The following is an 18,534-nucleotide window of genomic DNA, read 5'->3' as shown; positions in this document are numbered from 1 at the left end:
ACCAAAACTCACTCCCTTGTTGATTTCGCCCAGCCTCAAGCTTTAAATTCTCTCTCTGCTGATGACTTCCGAAGTTGTAACTCCAGCCCTGATCTTGCTCCTGACCTCCAGACTCAGAGATCCAACTGTCCCCTTGAGAACTCCACGTGGACTTCTAGTAGACATCTCAATCTTAACGTGTCCAATAATGAATTCTTAATTTTGTGCTGCAAACTTGCTCTTCCTGGATCATTCCCCATCTCAGCAACAGCAGCGCCATCCATCTAGTTGCTCAGGTCAAAAACTTCAGCATCATCCTTGTCTTCTCTCTCTCTCACTTCCCACATCCAATCCCTCACAAACCCTGTTGGTTCTACCTTCAGCATACATCCAGAATCCAAGTCACCATCACCTCTTGCCCCCAAGACTGCAGTTGTCTCCTTGTTGATCTCCCTCTTCTATCCTTGACCCCTACAGTCTATTTTCAACATGGCGGAGAGCAAATCATCTTTTAAAAATCTACGTTAGATCATATAACTCCTCTGCTCCCGATCTCACTCACAGTACAACCAAAGCTTTCAATGGCTACAAAGTCCTATGTGGTCCAGCTTCCGGTACCGCTTCTGACCTCCTTGGATCCTCTCCCCCTCATTTACTCTTCTCTTCAGCCACACTGACTTCCTTGCTATTCCTCAAACATGACCAAACACATTATTCCTCAGGACCTTTGCACTCGCTCTTCCCTCTGCCTGGAACATTCTTCCTCTAGCTTAGTGGTTCTCCAAGTGTGGTCCCTGAACCTGTAGCATGAGCATCACCTTTGACAGCATCTTTGTTAAAAATGCAAACATTTCTAATAGCCCAGACCTACTGAATCAGAAACCCTGGGCCGGAGAGGGGAGCCATCCGTGTTTTAACAAGCCCTCCAAGTAACTTGGATGCACAATAAACTGTGAAAACCACTGTTTCACATAGCTCCTTTGTCCATTCCCTTGGTTCCTTCAGATCTTTGTTCAAGGGTTCTCTTATAAAAAAGAAAGGCCTTCCCTGACCCCTCTAAAATAGCACTCCCCCAATATAACTCCCAATTCCCTTATTCTTCACAGCACTTACACCACAGGGTGCATTTATATGTTGACTTGTTTATTTCTTTCCTGTCTCTCTCCTTGCTCTAGATGTAGGCTTTCTAAGAATCCCCAGTGCCTGGAACAGTGCCTGGCACAGAGCAGGCACTCAGTAAACATCTGGGCGTGAATGAGCCCCCTCCGTGCTCAGAAGGGAATCTGGGGCCCAGAGAGGGGCAGGGACTTTCCCAAGGTCACGCGGGGAGCCAGGCCTCCTGACTGTCAGAGGCAGGACCCGCTTCACTGCATTAGGCTCAGCATGGCTGGCGTGCCCCTCCTCAGAAGCATGGCTCATTGGAGGCCCCCGGCACACTTCCCTTCCCTTTTAAGCTGTGAGTGGTTTAATTTGTGAGCGCTGCTGCCTTTCATGTTCCAAGCTGTGTTCCCGCTCCTTCTGATGTCCGAAGCCGCCCAGACTCTGGTGCTGCTTGTCGGCCCCGCCCCGCTCAGCCCAGATCAGGAGGCTCAGTAATTGTGACTGATTTTCAAAGCCGCCTGGAGTCTCCGTAAGCACCCCGGTGTCGGATTTGCTTCCCCTTCAAAAAGTTGCTCAAATGAAATAAACTAATTTAATTTCTGCTTCCTCTTTCCCCCTCCTGGGTTCCCCTGGCTTGTCCTAGTTAAGTCCCCACTTTTTCCTGAGCGGAATGTCAGAGTCAGTGGACCGGGAGAGGAAGGTGAGGCAGGGCTGGGGCTCCTTGGGGCCGTGCTCGTGAAGCTGGGGGCTGGCGCTGCCTCCTACTCTCTGGGTGACCTTGAATGAGTCCTTGCCCTCTTCTCGGTCTCACTTTCCCCACGAGTGACACAAGAACCTTGCTGCTCCAACAGCCTGGGAGGCAAGCCCAACTTGCTCAGTCATTGACTTGCTATTTGACTGTGGGTACATCTTCTCCTCTCTCTGAGCCTTGGTGTTCCCATCTGTTCAATGGGGATGTTGACATCAGTCCTGCCACCACTCAGAGTGGAAGTGAGAGTGAAGTGGTGATGGGCAAGCCAACATGGCGCATATGGGGCTGCACCTCCCTCTGGACCCCTCATCCCCACCCACTCTCCACCCCACAGTAGAGGGAGATTTCTAAAATGCAAGTCTGCCCACGTTACTTCCTTGCTTAAGCCTTTCCCAGGTTATGTGCTTCCCTCAAGTCCTTCACATATGATTCCAGCTTCCTTCTCCAGCCTTATCTCTCGTCATCTTTCTGGCCTTTTCCATGCAGAAACATGCAGTTCAGTTTTGGGTGAAGAGAGAGAGGGCCACGTCTCCTTCGGTCAGAGTTTGAGTCCAGGAGTGAGGGCTGCTGGACCTGGGAAGTCAGGGGTTTAAGCTACTTCTCACTTGCTGTGTGACCTTGGACCCATCACTCCTGCTCTGAGCCTCAGTTTCCCCACTTGCAAAATTGAGTTCTAAGTACTCCCTGGGTCTTTGCCATGGACAACCTCCAGATTTATCTCTCTAGCTCAGACCTTGCTGCTGAACCTGTATACTGAACTGCCTTTTCCAAGATCTCTCCTTGGCTTTCTAATAAGATACTTCCAACTTAGCAGGTCTGAAACCAAACTCCTGATTTCCCTCCGTCCCCCCAAAATCTGTTCCTCCCACCGTTTCTCCCATCTCAGTAAATGGAGATTCCATCTATTTAATTGCCCAGGTCAAAATCTCGATAGTCATCCTTGAATTTTCTTTCTCTCACGCCCCACATCCAATCTATTAGCAAATGCTTTCAGATCTACTTTTGAAATATATCCAGAAGTTGACCTCTTTTCAACACCCTTGCTGGTACCACCTTGGTCCAAGCCACCATCATTTCCTCCCTAGGTAACTGCAATATCCTTCTCAATGGGCAATCTGCTTCTGCCCTTACCCCACCTCCCCATCTAATCTTCATGGAACAGCCACAGGATCCTGTTAAAATTAAGTCACATCATGTCACTCTTCCGAACAAGCCCCTCCACTGACTTCCCAGCTTGCTGAGCCTAAAAGGCAAAACCCTGACTATGACCACGTGGCTGCATGATCTGGTCGCTTTTCTGCTTCCCCTCACAGGGAATTCAACCTTGGGGCCTTTGCATGTACTGTTCTCACTGCCTGGAATGCTGTTCCCTAGGGCCCATGCCCTCACTTCTTTCAAGTCTTTGCTTCAGTGTCATCTTCCCAGACCCATGATCTGTTAACTTGCTTCCTGCCTGTCTTCCTCGGCCAGAATGTCCCCTCTGTGAGAGAGCAGGGAGGCTGGTCTACCTTCTCCTCGCTGTGTCCCCAGTGCCCATGCATATTTGTTCAATGAATGAATGAATCCGTTCAACAGACACATAGCCTGTCACATGCACACACGGGCCTTAATGGCCGTGCACGTGCACACCTGTGCATGTGTGAGATGCATAGGCGCATCAGGCACGCGTGCACCGTGCATGCTTGAATGCCAGCCCACACCCACATTCACACCCTCGCCATTCCCTGTTCTCCCACCATTCCTTTGTGCTCACCATTTTCTCTGGTCCACTCCCTTCTCTTCCGTCACCGGCTGCCCGCTCACTACCCACCAATCTGCCAGATCGTGGTCCAATCTGGGGAAGCCAGGGCTGACTGCACTCTTCCCCAAGAACCCAAATTCCCCCAGTCTCTGACATGTAGCTGCAGAGCTGGAAGGCCGAGTGAGAGGCAGTGCCAAGCCCTCGGCCACAGTCTGTCAGCGACAGGACGTGTTCTAGGACCTAGGGCCACTGTTCCCTGTCCAGTCTGGCTTGCAGGTGACTTAGCCTAACGCGGTGGGGAAGGTGGCAGCTACTGGCTTGCCCCTTGTGCCACGACTCCAGCTTCTACCAGGAGCCCTCGGCTAGGCGGGGCCTTGATGGTCAGTCCACTACCTGTGGGCCCTACGGTGGGGGAAGGCAGGTTCGTCCAACCTTTCCTTTCAGTGTCCCGCTGCTGTGCAGCTGTGTTTCTGAGGATGGCTGTGTCTGAAGGCTTCTTGCAGATGTGTGCTTCGGTGTGTGTCCTGTCTTTTCTATTACAACTGTGTGTGTGCGGCGCCCCTGGTGTTTGCAGCCACACCTGGGTAGAGGCGGCTGAATCTGTGTCTGGGGGCTCGGCCACCTCTGTGAGCCTGTGTCCCCAGGTGGCTGGGTCTTGGTGTGCTGGGGCTTCCTGTGGGCCGTGGAGGAAGCCGTCTGGACGTTGTCGCGTCTGGCTGTGCCCAGGCCTGTCTGCGGCTACGCTCTGGTGAAGCCCGGCCCCAGGATGGTAAAAATGTCTGGCTGTGGCTTTTGCCTGTGTCTAGGTAGGTGTCTGTGCATAAGCTGCATCCATGAGAGGGGCTGTTTCCTGGGTGACGTTGCATGTCGCTGTGTCTAGTGTGAGGCCATGTGTGGTTGTGTGGTGCGGTCTTGTTTCAGCTATGCCCACTCTGGTTGATTTAGGTTGTAGGTGTGCCCACGTTCGGTTGTGCCTGCATTTGTGTGGGAGTTGCGGCCAAGGGCTGTGCTGTGTCTGGGTGAGTTGAAGTCTGGGGAAGGGCCGTGTCCAGGGGGACAGCCATGACTGTGTGTGTGACCGTCCCGATGCTGCCCATGCCTGGGGCCGTGCCTGAGCCGGGCTGTGCACAGGTGGACAGCTGAGCTTGTAAGTGGGTCTTGCCTGTGTGATTCTGTGTGGGTGTATAAGCATGTCCAAGTACGTCTCTGTGTCTGCACGTAGGTCCATGTCCACACAGGGACTGTGCCCGTGTATGTGCCTGAGATCACGTGTGTGTCTCTGTCCAGAAGTGCAGCTGTGACTGCCCGGACTGTGCCTGAGTTCGTGTGGGCACCTGGGCTCACACCTATACCCTGTCTCCCCTGCCCCTCCCCGCAGCAGGCTCCTTCTCACAACCTGGCAGCTCCCCTTCCCCAGCTCCCCGGCTCACCGCGCCCCTCAGAGCCGGCAACCCACCTGTGGGCGAGAGCTCGGCCACGCTGCCAATGTAGGGGCCGTGCAGGAAGCGGGGCTCGCTGTCGTTGATGTCCTGCACCTTGATGATGAACTCCGACTCAGGCTCCAGCAGGCGGTTGGTGGCGCGGTCCCGAGCTTGAGCCCGCAGCGTGTAGAAGGTTTTCTGCTCCCGGTCCAGGCGCTCCATGGCGTGGATGTCGCCCGTCAGCTCGTCGATCAGGAAGATGGTGCCAGCGCCCTCGCCTGAGATGGTGTACTTGATGGCCCCGTCACCCTCGTCTGAGTCCGAGTGGATCTGGGGAGGCAGGGAGGAAGGCAGGGTGGAGGCTGGGGCGGGAGCTCCTCTTGGCGCTCCCCCTGCCCAAGTCCCACTGGGGGCCTGTGCCTAAGCACATCTCTTCTTTGACATACCCATTCTTCAGTGGAGACACTGAGGCTGGGGAAGCCACTCGTCATCCCAGTCCCAGGCCTCACTGTCTGGTCTGGAGTGTTTCACTAGCCCGCCATGGCTCTTCCTGCTCCAGCCCTGCCCCTGTAATCTACCTTCCCCTCTGCAGCCAGAGCTGTCGGCCTCAGGGGCAGATCTGAACATGTCCTCCCCTGCCTGCAACTCTTCCACGGCTCCCTATTGCCTTTACAAAGAAATCAGAACCACCTCACAACTCTCTGCTTCTTCTTTGAGCGCCCTGTCCTTATTTCTCTGTCTACTGAAAGGCTACTCATCCTGCGAGGCTCAGTTCAGACGCCACCTCTTCCCAAAAGCGTTTACGGATTCCCTCCCTGCACCTACCTCCAACCCCACCATTCCCCTCCAAGATCTTTGCAATACAGCAAGTCATCATTATCATGTTCGGCCTGTAGGATTGCTGTAGCCATGCTTCCCAAACCTTAATGTGCATGCAAATCACCCGAAGATCCTGGTAAAAAGCAGATTCTGATCCAGGAGGTCTGGGGTGGGGCCTCAGAATTTGCATTCCTAACAAATTTCCAAGCTGCTGTCCATGACCTCACTCTGAGTTATAGGTCCAGGATCCCTAGGCTCTGAGCCCCCGGAGGTATTTTCTTACTCATCTGGTACCTGGAGAGCCAGCCTCAGGGCTTGGCACATGGTGGGGACAGGGAGTGGAGGGACAGAGGGGGAAAGGGAATGCAAACTGGAGGCGCACCTACTATGTGCCAGGCAGTGTACTAAGCAATTTACATACTTATCTGGTTCAGAGTTCTTTAAAAAAAAAAAAAATCCCTACTACGGGACTTCCCTGGTGGTCCAGTGGTAAAGAATCCTCCTTCCAATGCAAGGGATGCGGGTTGGATCCCTGGTGGGGGAACTAGGTTCCCACATGCCACGGGGCAGTGAAGCCTGCTTGCCACAACTACTGAGCTTGCGCGCCTCAACGAGAGAGCCCGCGGGCCGCTAACTACAGAGCCCACGCACTCTGGAACCCGCGTGCCACAGCTAGAGAGAAGCCCGCGCGCTGCAACGAAGAGCCCACACGCTGCAACGAGAGATCCCGCGTGCTGCAACTAAGACCCGACGCAGCCTAAAAAAATAAATAAATAAAAACAAATAAAATAAATATTTTTAAAAAAATCCCTACTAGAGTAGGTTTTGCTATCTTAACTTTGCAGATTTTTTTTTTTTTCATTTTCCCACTGAGGTTTAGAGAAATAGGATGATTTGCTCAAGGTCAGACTGCTGGAGGAACCGGCCTGGTCCACAGCCAGGGCTTTCTCACTCCATCCTCAATCCTCCTGGGAGGAGCCCATGGCGGCAGAAGAGGCAGTCCAGCCTGGTCCAGCCTCGGCTCCAGCATCACCTCCCTGTGAGTCCTTGCATGAGTCACTGTACCTCTCTGGGCCTCAGTTGCCTCCTCTCTAACATGTGGGTCATAATAGCACCTCCTCCTAGAGGTACTGGAGGGCTAATTGAGTGTAAAGTCCACATAAAGCCCTTAGCACCTGCCTGGCACCAGATGACACAATATGTAACAGCCAGCCTGGCAGAGGCACTGCCCATGGAGTGGTACTGCAGCAGGGCCCCTGCTGGTTCAGGTGGGAACCCTTTGGATGCTGGATCCCAGAGAGGTCGGAGGGGCTGAGGAAGCTGAGGCAAGGGAGAGGAAACAGACTATTTACCACAGGTAGGGAGCTTTTTCACTATTTTAACAACCGGTACAACTATACCATTTTGTACTAGCTGAAAATCAGCCCTGCCTGTGACATAATCAGTGTCCCATAAACGGTAGCTATCATTATTATTATATTATTACTAAATGTTAGCTATATATAACTGGGATTTAATCCAGGCACTGTTAAGCTCCAGAACCCAGGCTGTTTTCACTGCACTGAGATCTCCTGGGCAAGGAACCAGCAGAAGGACTGTTCTCCCAAATAGAAACACCCAAGTCCTTATCCTCCAACGTCCAAATCTCTGAGGCAGCTCTGAGCAGAGGAAAATGCATCCACTGAAGCTGGTGACCTTGGGCAGGTCCCTGCTCCTCTCTAAGCTTCCCCAAAGATGGCGCGTGAACAAGAGAATCCCTAAGGCCCCTTTCGGGCCAGGACGGCATGTACCCCAGCCCACTCAGCAGGATAACAGGTGCCAATGAAGTCACCATGAAGAGGGATGAAAGCCCACCCCCTGCCATGCAGGAGGAGCCTGAGTATAAATTCTGCTGGTGGAACTTTGTGTCTGAAAGGTGGATTATAGAAGTGCCATTTGGAAGATTGAATGGTCCATAAACATTTTCATATTTCATTAGCCGATTAATGGGCATCTCTCTCTTTTTGGCGAGTCTGCTGATTCTCAGCAGAAATTGCAGGGAGTAAATGGAGGCGTTGGGTGGAACCTTTCCGGGTCCCTGTCCTGTTATAGATTGCCCCAATTAATGCCCGTCCTGGGCTCCACTGAGAAGCCTTCTTCCTGTCCAGTTACTGTTAATAGATTTCTCATAAGTGGCTGGATTGTAAAAACCTCATAACTCAGTTTAATACCCCCAATAAAATTATCTCAAGACATCAGCCCTGAATCATCGGCAGTGCTGGGGATGAGGAGACCTGTCTCTCCTGTTTGCTGTTTATGCTCTTCCTCCACCTTTGCCCAGGGGAGCTGGGGACAGGAGAGGGCAAACGTGTTCCCTTTTAAGGTGCCTCCACCCACTTCCCAATCAGACCTGTTGCGGGCTTTTATTTAATCAGCAAACATTCCCAAGGAGTGTGGTAGAATAGATACCATTTGGGGGAATGCTTAACACCTGTAATCTTATTAGTCTTCATCACCGCCCTATGAAACATTATTATTATTCCCATTTCTCAGATGAGGAAACTGAGGCACAGGGAGGGGAGGTCATTTGCTTTGTCACCCAGCTAAGTGCAGGAAGCCAATCTCCTGATCCCATGGCTCACTAATGTTGCGATCAACCTGCATGGCTTGTTAATTTTACCCCTCTGGGTCTGTTTTTCCACCTGAGAAATCAGATCAAGTCCTACGTCGCACAGGTGTGGTGAAGATGAAACGTGAGCATGTTGGTAATGACCTACACACTCTGTAAGTGGCTGTCTCCTTCCCTTTCTGTCTCCATCATGTCCCCGCTGCCCTTGACATTTTATCTCAGACCCTGACCAGGGATCACCTACCATTGAGTATGGGGGAGGAGGGACTAGAACCCAGTAGTGATGTCACTGATATTCTTCTGTAAAGCATGACACAGAGCTCACAGTGGGGTCCAGTGGCTACTCTCTGGGGACTGCAGAGTCCGAACAGGGCTGGTCGGCCTGCGGAGAAGCTAAGAGCTCAGAGATGCAGATTTGGGCTGGGTTGGGGCTACTCGCCCCGCCTGCCTGGGTCCTGGCTCTGGAGTGGCGAGGAAGCGCCTGTGGTTCTACTCCAGGAGGATATTTCTCAAGAATCTCAGCTACGAGGCTGGAGGACGGTGCTCTTATTTACCGAGCGCCTATTATGTGCCAGATTGCAGGCCTCTGCAGAAATCTAATTTAATTTTGTGGCATACGTAAATGTCTCCCCATTTTCCAGGTGAACAGACCGAGGTGGGCTTAGTTCTGTTGGATTCCGAAGCGCAGGTTGGTCCCTCTGCAGCCTTTGGAATCTGGTTAGTCCACTTACAACGTTTCTGGCTAAAGAAGCGGGAGAAAGGAAGATGGAGTGGGCTACAGGGCGTTCACTGGGCTTCACGGCTGCGGGAGAGGCCTGTACCACCCTGTACCTGCAGGCCGTGGTTATCGGCGGCCTTTTCAATCTGAGCCTCTATTTCATCATTTGGAAAAGGACTTCACGACACAAATCAGGAGAGGTGATGGGCCTTGTATTCAGGAATGGCCGGGTGCCGGCGTCAGCTTTGTCACCCACTTGTTGCCTGGCCCTGAGCAAGAAGCTACCCTTCTCTGAGCCTCAGCTTTCTCATCTATAAATGAGACTGATAATGCTTCCCCATAGAGTCCAAAGATTCATCAGATAATATGTGGGAGCTCCTGGCACATAGTAAGTGCTCAGTGAAGATGAGTTTTCTCTCCTTTTCTGGCACCTGGTCTCAGAAGAGATTGAGGGTCACCTAGTTCATCCCCCCATCTCCTGACACAAGAACCACAGGCTCAAATCCTGACCCACTGGAGACACAGGGGCCATCATGCAATATCTTCTTGTCTTTTAAACTCAGCTTGTTTCCTCCTCAGGCAGCCCTCCCAGATGCCTTCCCATTTGCCCTCCCGCTGCTCTGTACCCCTGTCCCATGCACACTCCCCTCTGCTCCACACTCCCCTGTATCACCTCCGTGTTGCAATCTGTCTCCTCAGTTGTCATGGGGCTCAGGGGCAGGGAGTAACTTTGATTTGTCTTTGTCTGAACTCCCCACGCCTGGCACACGCTAGCTGTCCTGACAATGCATGCAGAGAAAATACAGGGGGAGTGGGACAGGTGAGTGTGAGTGTGTGTGTGTGTGTGTGTGTGTGAGACAGTGAGCTCCCTGAGGATCAAGCATATGGCTGTTCGTTGCTCCCTGGTCCCCAGGATAGGCCACAGCACCAAACATTGAATACGTGAATAATGAAATATACAACTGTCATTAGAATTCTCCAACTGTCTGCTGGGATTTCTGGAGGATCCAGTCACTCTGTTAAATCTCAGGTGCACATGAGCTAGACTAGGAAGGTCAGTCACTGGGCACACTTCTAGACCCCCTACTGTTACCTCCTTGATAGCTCATAATGATCTTGTGACTCAGAGATTATCCTCTCCCCATTGTATAGATTGGCAAGCTGAGGCTCAGAGAGGGCCCATATCGTACCTAAAGCCACACAGCTAACAAGAGGCAGCCCGAGGCCTGTCTGGCTCCACATCCTGGGTTCTTTTCTCTGCATCCTGTGTAGACAGCCCCTGAGGGAATTCCCCCTCCCTAAGCCCCAGCCCTGGATCATAAACAACATGAAAAACACCACAGTGATGGCTTCTCATCCTGGGGGGCTGAAAAGTGGGATTTACGAGGCCATTAATTACTTCCTCCTAATTAAATCAAAATTAAATGTGAGCAGAGGTACGTTTTCCTTATTAAAGACAATTAAACGGACAGTGCGGCTACACAAATAAAACGAGTCCAGGATTTAAACAGAAAGCAAATCAAATAAAAAGCCTCCCCTGGAATGAGGGGTTTGTTCATGCCTGTGCTACTAGTAAACCAGGAGTTCATCAATTTTCTTTAAATATTAGCAACTTAATTAAATCTGCTCTCCTCCTCACCTTAATCCTGCCGTATATCTAAAATAGATCTCACCACCCACAGGAGTTGGTCATAAGTGCTGACCCCATAATTCTCTCTTTAAAAAAAAAAAAAGAAATTAAAAATCCTACAAAATCCACATGCAGCCGACAGAAGCCTCGGGGGAAATTACAGTTCGGAAAAGGGATTAGTCCAAGTACCCAGATTGTATGGAAATGTTGGTAGGTTGCTTTGAGGGTGGGTGTTGTGAGAAGGTGAGGGGAAGAGGTGAGGCAGGCTGCCGGGGGTGGGGAGTAGGGGGGGCAGGACAGCAGAGGGAGCTGTTGGTGTGGGGCCCTGGTGACAACCACGGGGGCCAGTGGTTCCTGCAGGTGCCGACAGGAGCCTGGCGGTGAGTGATGGAGGAGGCAGTTGCAAAATAGGTTACCGTTGGGTGCCCGGGGTTCACTCGGCTGATGGTGCCGTTGCTAAGCTACCTTTGGAATTTGGCAAGGACAGATGCTCCCTATGGCTCCCTGGGGCGGGGGACCGGGAAGCAGTGAATTAACTGAAACCGTGGAGAAGTCCTTTTTCCCTGAAGAGCGAGAGAGAGTGGTATGAGTGTGTGTGTGCATGCACGCACACAACCACTTGAACAAATGTGGGACTTGGCTGGAAAGGGGACAGGTGGTTTTTTAAAAGGCCGAGCTCATATTCCTAGAGCGAGGGGTGGGCTGGCAACCACGTCCCCCTACTTCGCGGTGAGAAACTAGGACACCAGGTTGCCCAGAAGGCTTTCGGGATTGGGGGCAGGGGTTCATAATATCTATGCATACTCTAGGTGGTGGAAATAACAGGTGAGACCCATCATAATAAAAGCTAATACTTACTGAGCACATACCAGGTGCTCTCCAGGTTCCTGACATATGCTAACTCATTGAATCCTCACCGCAACTCTTTGAGGAGGTGCCAGGTATAGCCTCACTCAGCAGATAAAGAAACTAAGGCTCAGAGAGGTTAAATAATGTGCCACGGTCAGAGAGGGAATCAGCAGCAGAGCTGGGATTTGAGCCCTGGCAGTCTGGCTCTGGTTGGTCCCCCTGAACCACACACTACACCACCTTTCACAAGAAAGGGTGCTTTGGGCACATGTTTGCAAAGAGATGGAAACTTCTCTCTCCTTCCTGCATGGAGTGCTTTTCTGGAGGTGGCCTTGAGAGTAAGCAAGGAGGGGCTCTGGGTGAAGATGATGGAGGGGGAAGATAACGTAGACGTGACAGCAGTGGGGATGCTGCGAGAGGCTGGTGTGAGGAGAAGACCCCCGGGGCCGGGCACAATGTTTGGCTCATAGAAGATGCTTAATATAGGACGGTACTGTACAGCACAGGGAACTCTACTCAATAATCTGTAATGATCTATATGGGAAAAGAATCTAAAAAAGAGTGGATGTATGTATATGTATAACTGACTCACTTTGCTGTACAGCTGTACAACATTGTAGATCAACTATACTCCAATAAAAATTTAAAAAAAAAATTGCACTGGGCCCAGACCCAGTGTCAGGAGAGCCTTGTCTCTTGGGGTTGGTTATACCACCGTGTTGGTCTCACCCCATCTCTGCTAATCAAAACTCTCTGGAAAGCTAACTGGCCTTGGCATGATGTTCTCTGCCTCTAGCCTCAGCTTCCCCATCTTACAAGGAAGGGACTTACTAGGGTCCCCCCATCGCCGACAGACTGTGGTTCAAGGCAATAGGGGTGCCGTTTGACTCATGATGATAATGGCTAGGTGGATGCAGGTTGTAAGTGGTGAATCAGCGGCTGGTTTCTCTCATCTTTTCAGGAGGTGAGTGGCTGAGGAGGCCTTCTCAGAGCCCCAGCTTCCAGGTAGACCACCGGGCTGAGGTGCCTGAGACCACTACAGCTGACATTCAGGGAGATGTGTCAGAGTCCTTCCCTGACTTTCTGGGGTTTCCTGGACCAAAGTCTCTCTCCCAGGCCTGGAGGTCTTGGAGATGTCTGGGGAATCAGAACACAGGTTCCAATCCTGGAACACAGGTTCCAAGCCACTTGCCCACTGTCTGCTTGCCCTCTCTGCACCTCAAGTTCCTTGCCCACAAAAGGAAACGATTTCTACCTTGCAGTTTAAGGGTCAAGTGCTTCATGTGGGAATAATGAGAAAACAACAATAAACTAACAACCAGGCCACAGGCCGAACACTTTCTGTGCTCAGTTTTCTTCTTTAATCCTTTCAACAACCCTTGGAAGTGGGCTCCCCTAGCCCCACTTTTACAGACGAAGAGACTGAGGTCCAGAGAGGTGAAGTAACTTGTTTCAGGTAATATGGTTAATGGGTTGGTTGGCAGAACCGGGCCTCGAGCTCAGGCGTGTTTGGCTCCAAAGTCTGCATCCCTAGCTACCTCACCATTAGCTATTGCCCAGCTGGCACTGGTTCCTCCTTCCCCCTCCCCTCACCCCATTCTACCAGCCCCACCATCTCACCGCCCTGGCTGGGAGTCAGGAGTCCTAGGCTCTACCACTAGTTTGCTGGGTGACCTTGAGCAGAGACATGAACCTCTCTGTGCTCTGTCAAATCTTCACTTTGCTCTGTTGTGGGGATCAACTTCAGCCACATGTATGGAGGGGAGAGTAGTCAAGGACCAGGGATGCCTGTACCTAGACCAGTGAGAATCTGGGTTTCCTGCAAGACAAACCCACAAGGTTTACATCAAACTTTCCTCTCCTCCTTGTCGAGGGTCCTGAGCCATGAGCCTTGAACTGAGCAGCTTGGTCAGCCTCCCAATTCTCTGACTCATTTAAGCACACAGGAAATTCCACAGTTGGTCCCCCCTCACCTCTGCTGACCAAAACTTCCTGGAAAGCTGACTGGCCTCGGCAGAAGCCAGAGAACTGTCCCTGGGCATCGCGCTGCTTTTCCTGCCCTATAAACACCCTCCACCTCAACATCTCAACTGCGGACAAGTCTCTGAAAAAGCCAGGTTCCGTCAGGCCTCTATGTCTTTTGATAGGCTATGCCCTCTTCCCCATCAGCCCAAACTCCTACTCATACATCAAAACCCAGCTCAGGCATTTAGGAAACACTTCCATGAAGCCAGCCAACACATACCATTTATTAAATGCCTACTCAGTGCCAGGTGCTGACCTGTGAGGCTTTTTATGTACCAGGGTGTCTTTGCCACTCTGGGGAGCCCCCACATGGCAAAGGCTGGATCTCACTTGTCTCTGCCTCTCCAGCATTGCACTCATGAGGGGCTCAGGGATTAAATGGATGAACAAAAGTCCTTCTCAGCTCCTTATACTCTTAGGGCACAGATCTTCCGCCACGTTAAGCAACATTTACTCAGAGAGTTTGAGAAAGCAGCTTTCATTCATTCAATGAACAGTTTGTGAGCAATGTCTGTGCTAGGCACTAGGGATTTTATGGTGAGCAAAACACACAATCTAATAGAAAAGACATGCATTAATTGCATAATCAAACAAACACATGCATAATTAAGTGTTATGAAGGAAAGATACAAGGACCTAGGAGGGCACATAACAGGGAGGGATGGCCACATGCAGAGGGATCTGTCCCAGCCTGGTGTGGTCAGGGGCAGCTTCTTTGAGGAAGTGGCATTTGAGCAGAGGCCTGAGTGTGAGATAAAGTAAGCAGCAGAAGTAGTAGAACGGAGCAGGACAGAGCAGTTGAGGGAGGCAAACAATCTAGATAAGGGGGGACGGGGCTGGCAGGAGCCTGTGGGGGCATCGGAGGGGCCATCAGAAGGGTGTTGTGGTCGGAAACTCAGAGCGAGCGTGGCAGCAGATGAGGCTGGAGGAGCCGGATCCTTGCAAGCAGTGGGAGGGAGTTTGGATTTGACCTCAAGTGCATGGGAAGCTACTGAAGAATTTTAAACACAGTGGGGACAGTTTGTGTGTGACATGATCAGATTTGCAAACTCGTTTCTCCATTCTAGATGCATCTAGCTACAAGACGGACTGGGTTTCCCTCCCTACTAGTACTCTCTGCTCTAAGATGCAGAAGGAAGAGGGACTAGAGAAGGATGTGGAGTAGGGATGGGGGCAGAGTGATGACCCTCTTGGCTGCTCCTGACCAGGGGCAGCTGGGAGGAGGCAGCGGGGACTGGGATTTGGGGGGGGGGAGGGGAACTGGGGGTCCCTTGCGCCTACCAGCGGGCGTCTCCAGGGTCCCAGGCGCGGGACAGCGGGTGCGGGGTGCCACTTTACCTTGCCCACGTACAGGGGCTCGGTGCCCGTGTACTCTTCCACCACGAAGAACTGGTTCCACACCCAGCCGCGCTTCACGCGGCCCGCGCCCGGCGCGCCGTTCTGCGCAGCCCCGGACGCCGAGGGCGCAGGCGTGCCCGCCGCCCACAGGGGTCCCGGCGGCGGCGGCGGCATCAGCAGCAGCAGCAGCAGCATCGCGGGCGACAGCGCCGCTCCCACCCGGAGCCCCCGACCGTCGGGCCGCGGCCTCATGCTTGGCCTGCGAGGGGCCCCGGGCCCAGGAGCATGGACGGGAGGTACCAGGGCGTCGCCGCTTGGTGGCAGGACGGAGCGGCGCCGCGTCACATGGCGGCCTCAGCGCGGCCGCCGGGGCGCCGCCCCCGACGGGGCACCCGGACAGGCCCGCGGCCCTGAACGCCGCCCAGCCGTGGAGGCGCCCGGCTGGAGGGGGAGGGGGCGCGGCCGCACCCGGGGCATGGACGGCCCCCCGGGGTCCCCGCCCGCGCCCCCCTGGCGCCGCCGCGGCCGGATCACCAGGCAGCGCCTTGGCAGCTCCGGAGTCTGGGGTGCGCCATGGTCCCTGAGCGCAGGGGTCCTTCGGGGACGAGAGGCCGTCCGGGCCAGGAGCCTGCGAGAAAAACAAGAAAACATCAGAGGAGGCTGTCTGCGGGGACAGGGCAGGTTGGGTCTACCTTTTTGTCCTTTAGGTACTAATTAAACACCTACCATGTGCCTGGCACTGTGCAGCGTGGGGCAAACAAGACAGAGTGGTTCCGGCCTTCTTGGCCCACGGCCTAGTAGCCCTGCCCCTCCCCCTCCCCCAGCCCTGGATGCTTCCTTTCCACTCCCACCGCACACCTCTCCTCTCCCCCGCTCTCCCAGCACGCCCCCTTTCCTCACAGCCCGCGCATCCAGCCCTTTCTTGGTGGTTCTGGGCCAGCCCGGGTGCCAACAGGGGCAGGGACCTTATGAGCTGCTTTCCCTGCCCCCTGGCTGACAACCTCTCCAGCCCAGCCCACCCCATAGAAAACCCCCATCCTAGAGAGGAAGTTGCCCCTTCCAGAAGGGGTGTTCAAGAGCTCCCAGGACCCAGGCCTCCTGGGGGCATAGAGTCCAGCACGCAGCCCGCCACCCACCACTCCTGCCTCCCCACAGCAGCACAGAGAGGTCATTCCATCCAAACCAGGGGCCCAGGGAAGGCCCGCTGACCTCATGTGAGTCCCTCCACACTCCCTTTCACGGGTGGGGCACCTGAGTCCTAGAGGGCCTTGCTTGGAGGTTCCCTCTGTGGCTTTGGGCAGGGTCACATCCCCCCTGAGCTTGCCTTTGGTGTCTCCACACTCCCCAGAAAAACCTTCCTTTCCCAGAGTCTGAAAGACACTTCCCCTTCCTGGACCAGCACTGCCTCCCCAGATCAATCCATCTCTCCTTCCCTCCCTCCATCAGATTCTGCTTTCAGCAAGAAAGGATCTGAGGGACTAACTCCTACTCAAGCCATAATGATGAATAATGGCTTAATGTGGGTGTTTACAGGGGACAGCAATGCTGCTTTCATGGAGGAGTTTCAGGCACTGAGAAGCATTAGCGGAGGTGAGGGGCTCAGTCCCCACTTTTCCTCTCCCCAAGCCCAGTTCATTTCAACAACTCCATTCCGCTGAGCTTTGACTCTGTGCCAGGTTTGGGCTGGATGCTAAGAAAAAGATTAAACATATATACACTACCAGGTGTAAAATAGATAGCTAGTGGGAAGCAACCACATAGCACAGGGAGATCAGCTCTGTGCTTTGTGACCACCTAGAGGGGTGGGTAAAGGAGGGTGGGAGGGAGGGAGATGCAAGAGGGAAGAGATACGGGAACATATGTATACGTATAACTGATTCACTTTGTTATAAAGCAGAAACTAACACACCTTTGTAAAGCAATTATACTCCAATAAAGATGTTAAAAAGAAAAAAAAAAAAGATTAAATAAGCTCACAGTTTAGTGGGATGAGAGACAAGACCCCCAGTAACGACCTAAATGCCAGGTTGTTTGTGATCAGAGCTGTAAAAGGGTGTGCAACCTGACACCTGTGGGCCTCAGGGAAGGGAGTGGGCACAGCTGTCTGGAAGTGGCAGGTGGGTGGGAGGGCATCAGGGCTGCTTCTTGGAGGAGGGGGCATCTGATCGGTGGGAAGAAAGGGATGGGCATTCTGACAGAGGAGTATGCAGCCAGGCTAAGGGTGATCTGGCTAGTTTGGGGAATCAGGTTGGAAACATGAGGTGTGTGGCTAAGCAGAGAATCTGTGAGGGTCTGACCTGGCCCCAGCCAGGTCCTCCTGTGTACAAAGGAAGTGGCTGGACTCTTTGGGGCAGAAAACATGCTGATCACTTCCTGTGACCCAGGACCACAGCAGGTAACTCTCCTACCTTTAACTCAGTAACTCACAGGAGTCACAACAACTGTGAAAGTTGGTGTCTTATACCCATTTTGCAGATGCTCGACTCCCCAGTGCTCTTTCCCACTATCAGCTCCAGAATTTCTTTATGGAAGGGGTTCCAGGGTAGGGAGTCATCTGTTGGGAGGTGCGGGTGATGGTGCATTTCAGGGCAATGAGAATAAGAAAACATCAACGGTCCATAGGGAAGAGCAGAGGGGAGGAGTCCTGAGCCAGCCCTCTTTCCTTGTAGGACCCACCCTGAATTAATGGACATCAAGAAGGCCCACGACCCTGCTGTGAGCATCCGCAGCTCCCCTGTCCCACCCCCTCCTCGCCCACTCCATGGGGTCTAGGGATGAAGGCACCGCCCAGGGATGTTGGTGGACCTCCCGCCACCCAAGTGGCCCCCTCTCCGCAATCCCTGAGCTGTGCTGCCGCCTCTGGGGATCCAGCGTTGATTCCCCACGTTACGGCCTGGGCTGGTTGTAACGAGGCTGGAGTCATGGGTGAGAAGGAGGCGCTGCTCCGAAGCCTTCATTTCCTGGAGCTTATGACTTCCATGCGCGCTGCAGGAACTGGTCCCCAGGCTCCATCAGGCAGTTTCAGGGCCCATCACAGCCTTGCAGGGACGCAGAGGGGAGGGGCTGGTGGGAGGGAGGGTTTGGGGGAGGCTGGGGCCATCTCTGGGGAGGCCTGGCGCAGGAAGTGGGAACAAGGGGAGATCCCCCAATGTTTGCAGGCACCCTGTTGTGGCTCTTTCTCCCTCCCTCTCTCCCTCCTTTCCTTGATTTCTTTCTTTATAACACCTTTTACAAGAGGGGGACATACTAAGATTCAATCATTCATTCATTCATCATACATTAGCATCTACTACAACTAGGGAGACAGAAATGCATTTCATTTACTTATTCAACACACTTGAAAAACAGTTTCTCTGTGTAAGACAGCAAGATGCACTCAGCTGCTCAGCTATATGACAGGAGAGAGATGCATTTCTTCTGGTTATTCATTTACTCTTTCTACAAATATTTACTCGTGCCTCCCTGATGCCAGCCCCTGTGCACTGGAGACAAAGCAATAAAAAAGTCCCAGCTCTCATGGAGCTGACCTTCTGGTAACAAAGGAATGAAATCTA

The 18,534-nt window shown here is 52.9% G+C and overlaps 1 protein-coding gene across 3 annotated transcripts in view; it reads right to left on the bottom strand.

The window, feature by feature from the left end:
* CDH22 (cadherin 22) overlaps window positions 1-18,534 on the bottom strand; it is a 124,166-nt gene that overhangs the window by 55,789 nt on the left and 49,843 nt on the right. For all 3 annotated transcript variants that reach the window (XM_036826857.1, XM_036826856.1, XM_036826858.1), the window contains exons 2-3: window positions 14,981-15,608; window positions 5,029-5,323 (exon numbers count right to left, since the gene is read on the bottom strand). In XM_036826857.1, the coding sequence (XP_036682752.1) occupies window positions 5,029-5,323; window positions 14,981-15,232 (547 nt within the window). In that variant the 5' untranslated portion in view covers window positions 15,233-15,608. The remainder of the gene's footprint in view (window positions 1-5,028; window positions 5,324-14,980; window positions 15,609-18,534) is intronic.

This window comes from Balaenoptera musculus, chromosome 15, assembly GCF_009873245.2.
Source record: "Balaenoptera musculus isolate JJ_BM4_2016_0621 chromosome 15, mBalMus1.pri.v3, whole genome shotgun sequence".
Lineage (NCBI taxonomy): Eukaryota > Metazoa > Chordata > Mammalia > Artiodactyla > Balaenopteridae > Balaenoptera > Balaenoptera musculus.
The sequence above is the reverse complement of the archived record's forward strand: the minus strand, read 5'-3'. Positions and strand labels throughout refer to the sequence as shown.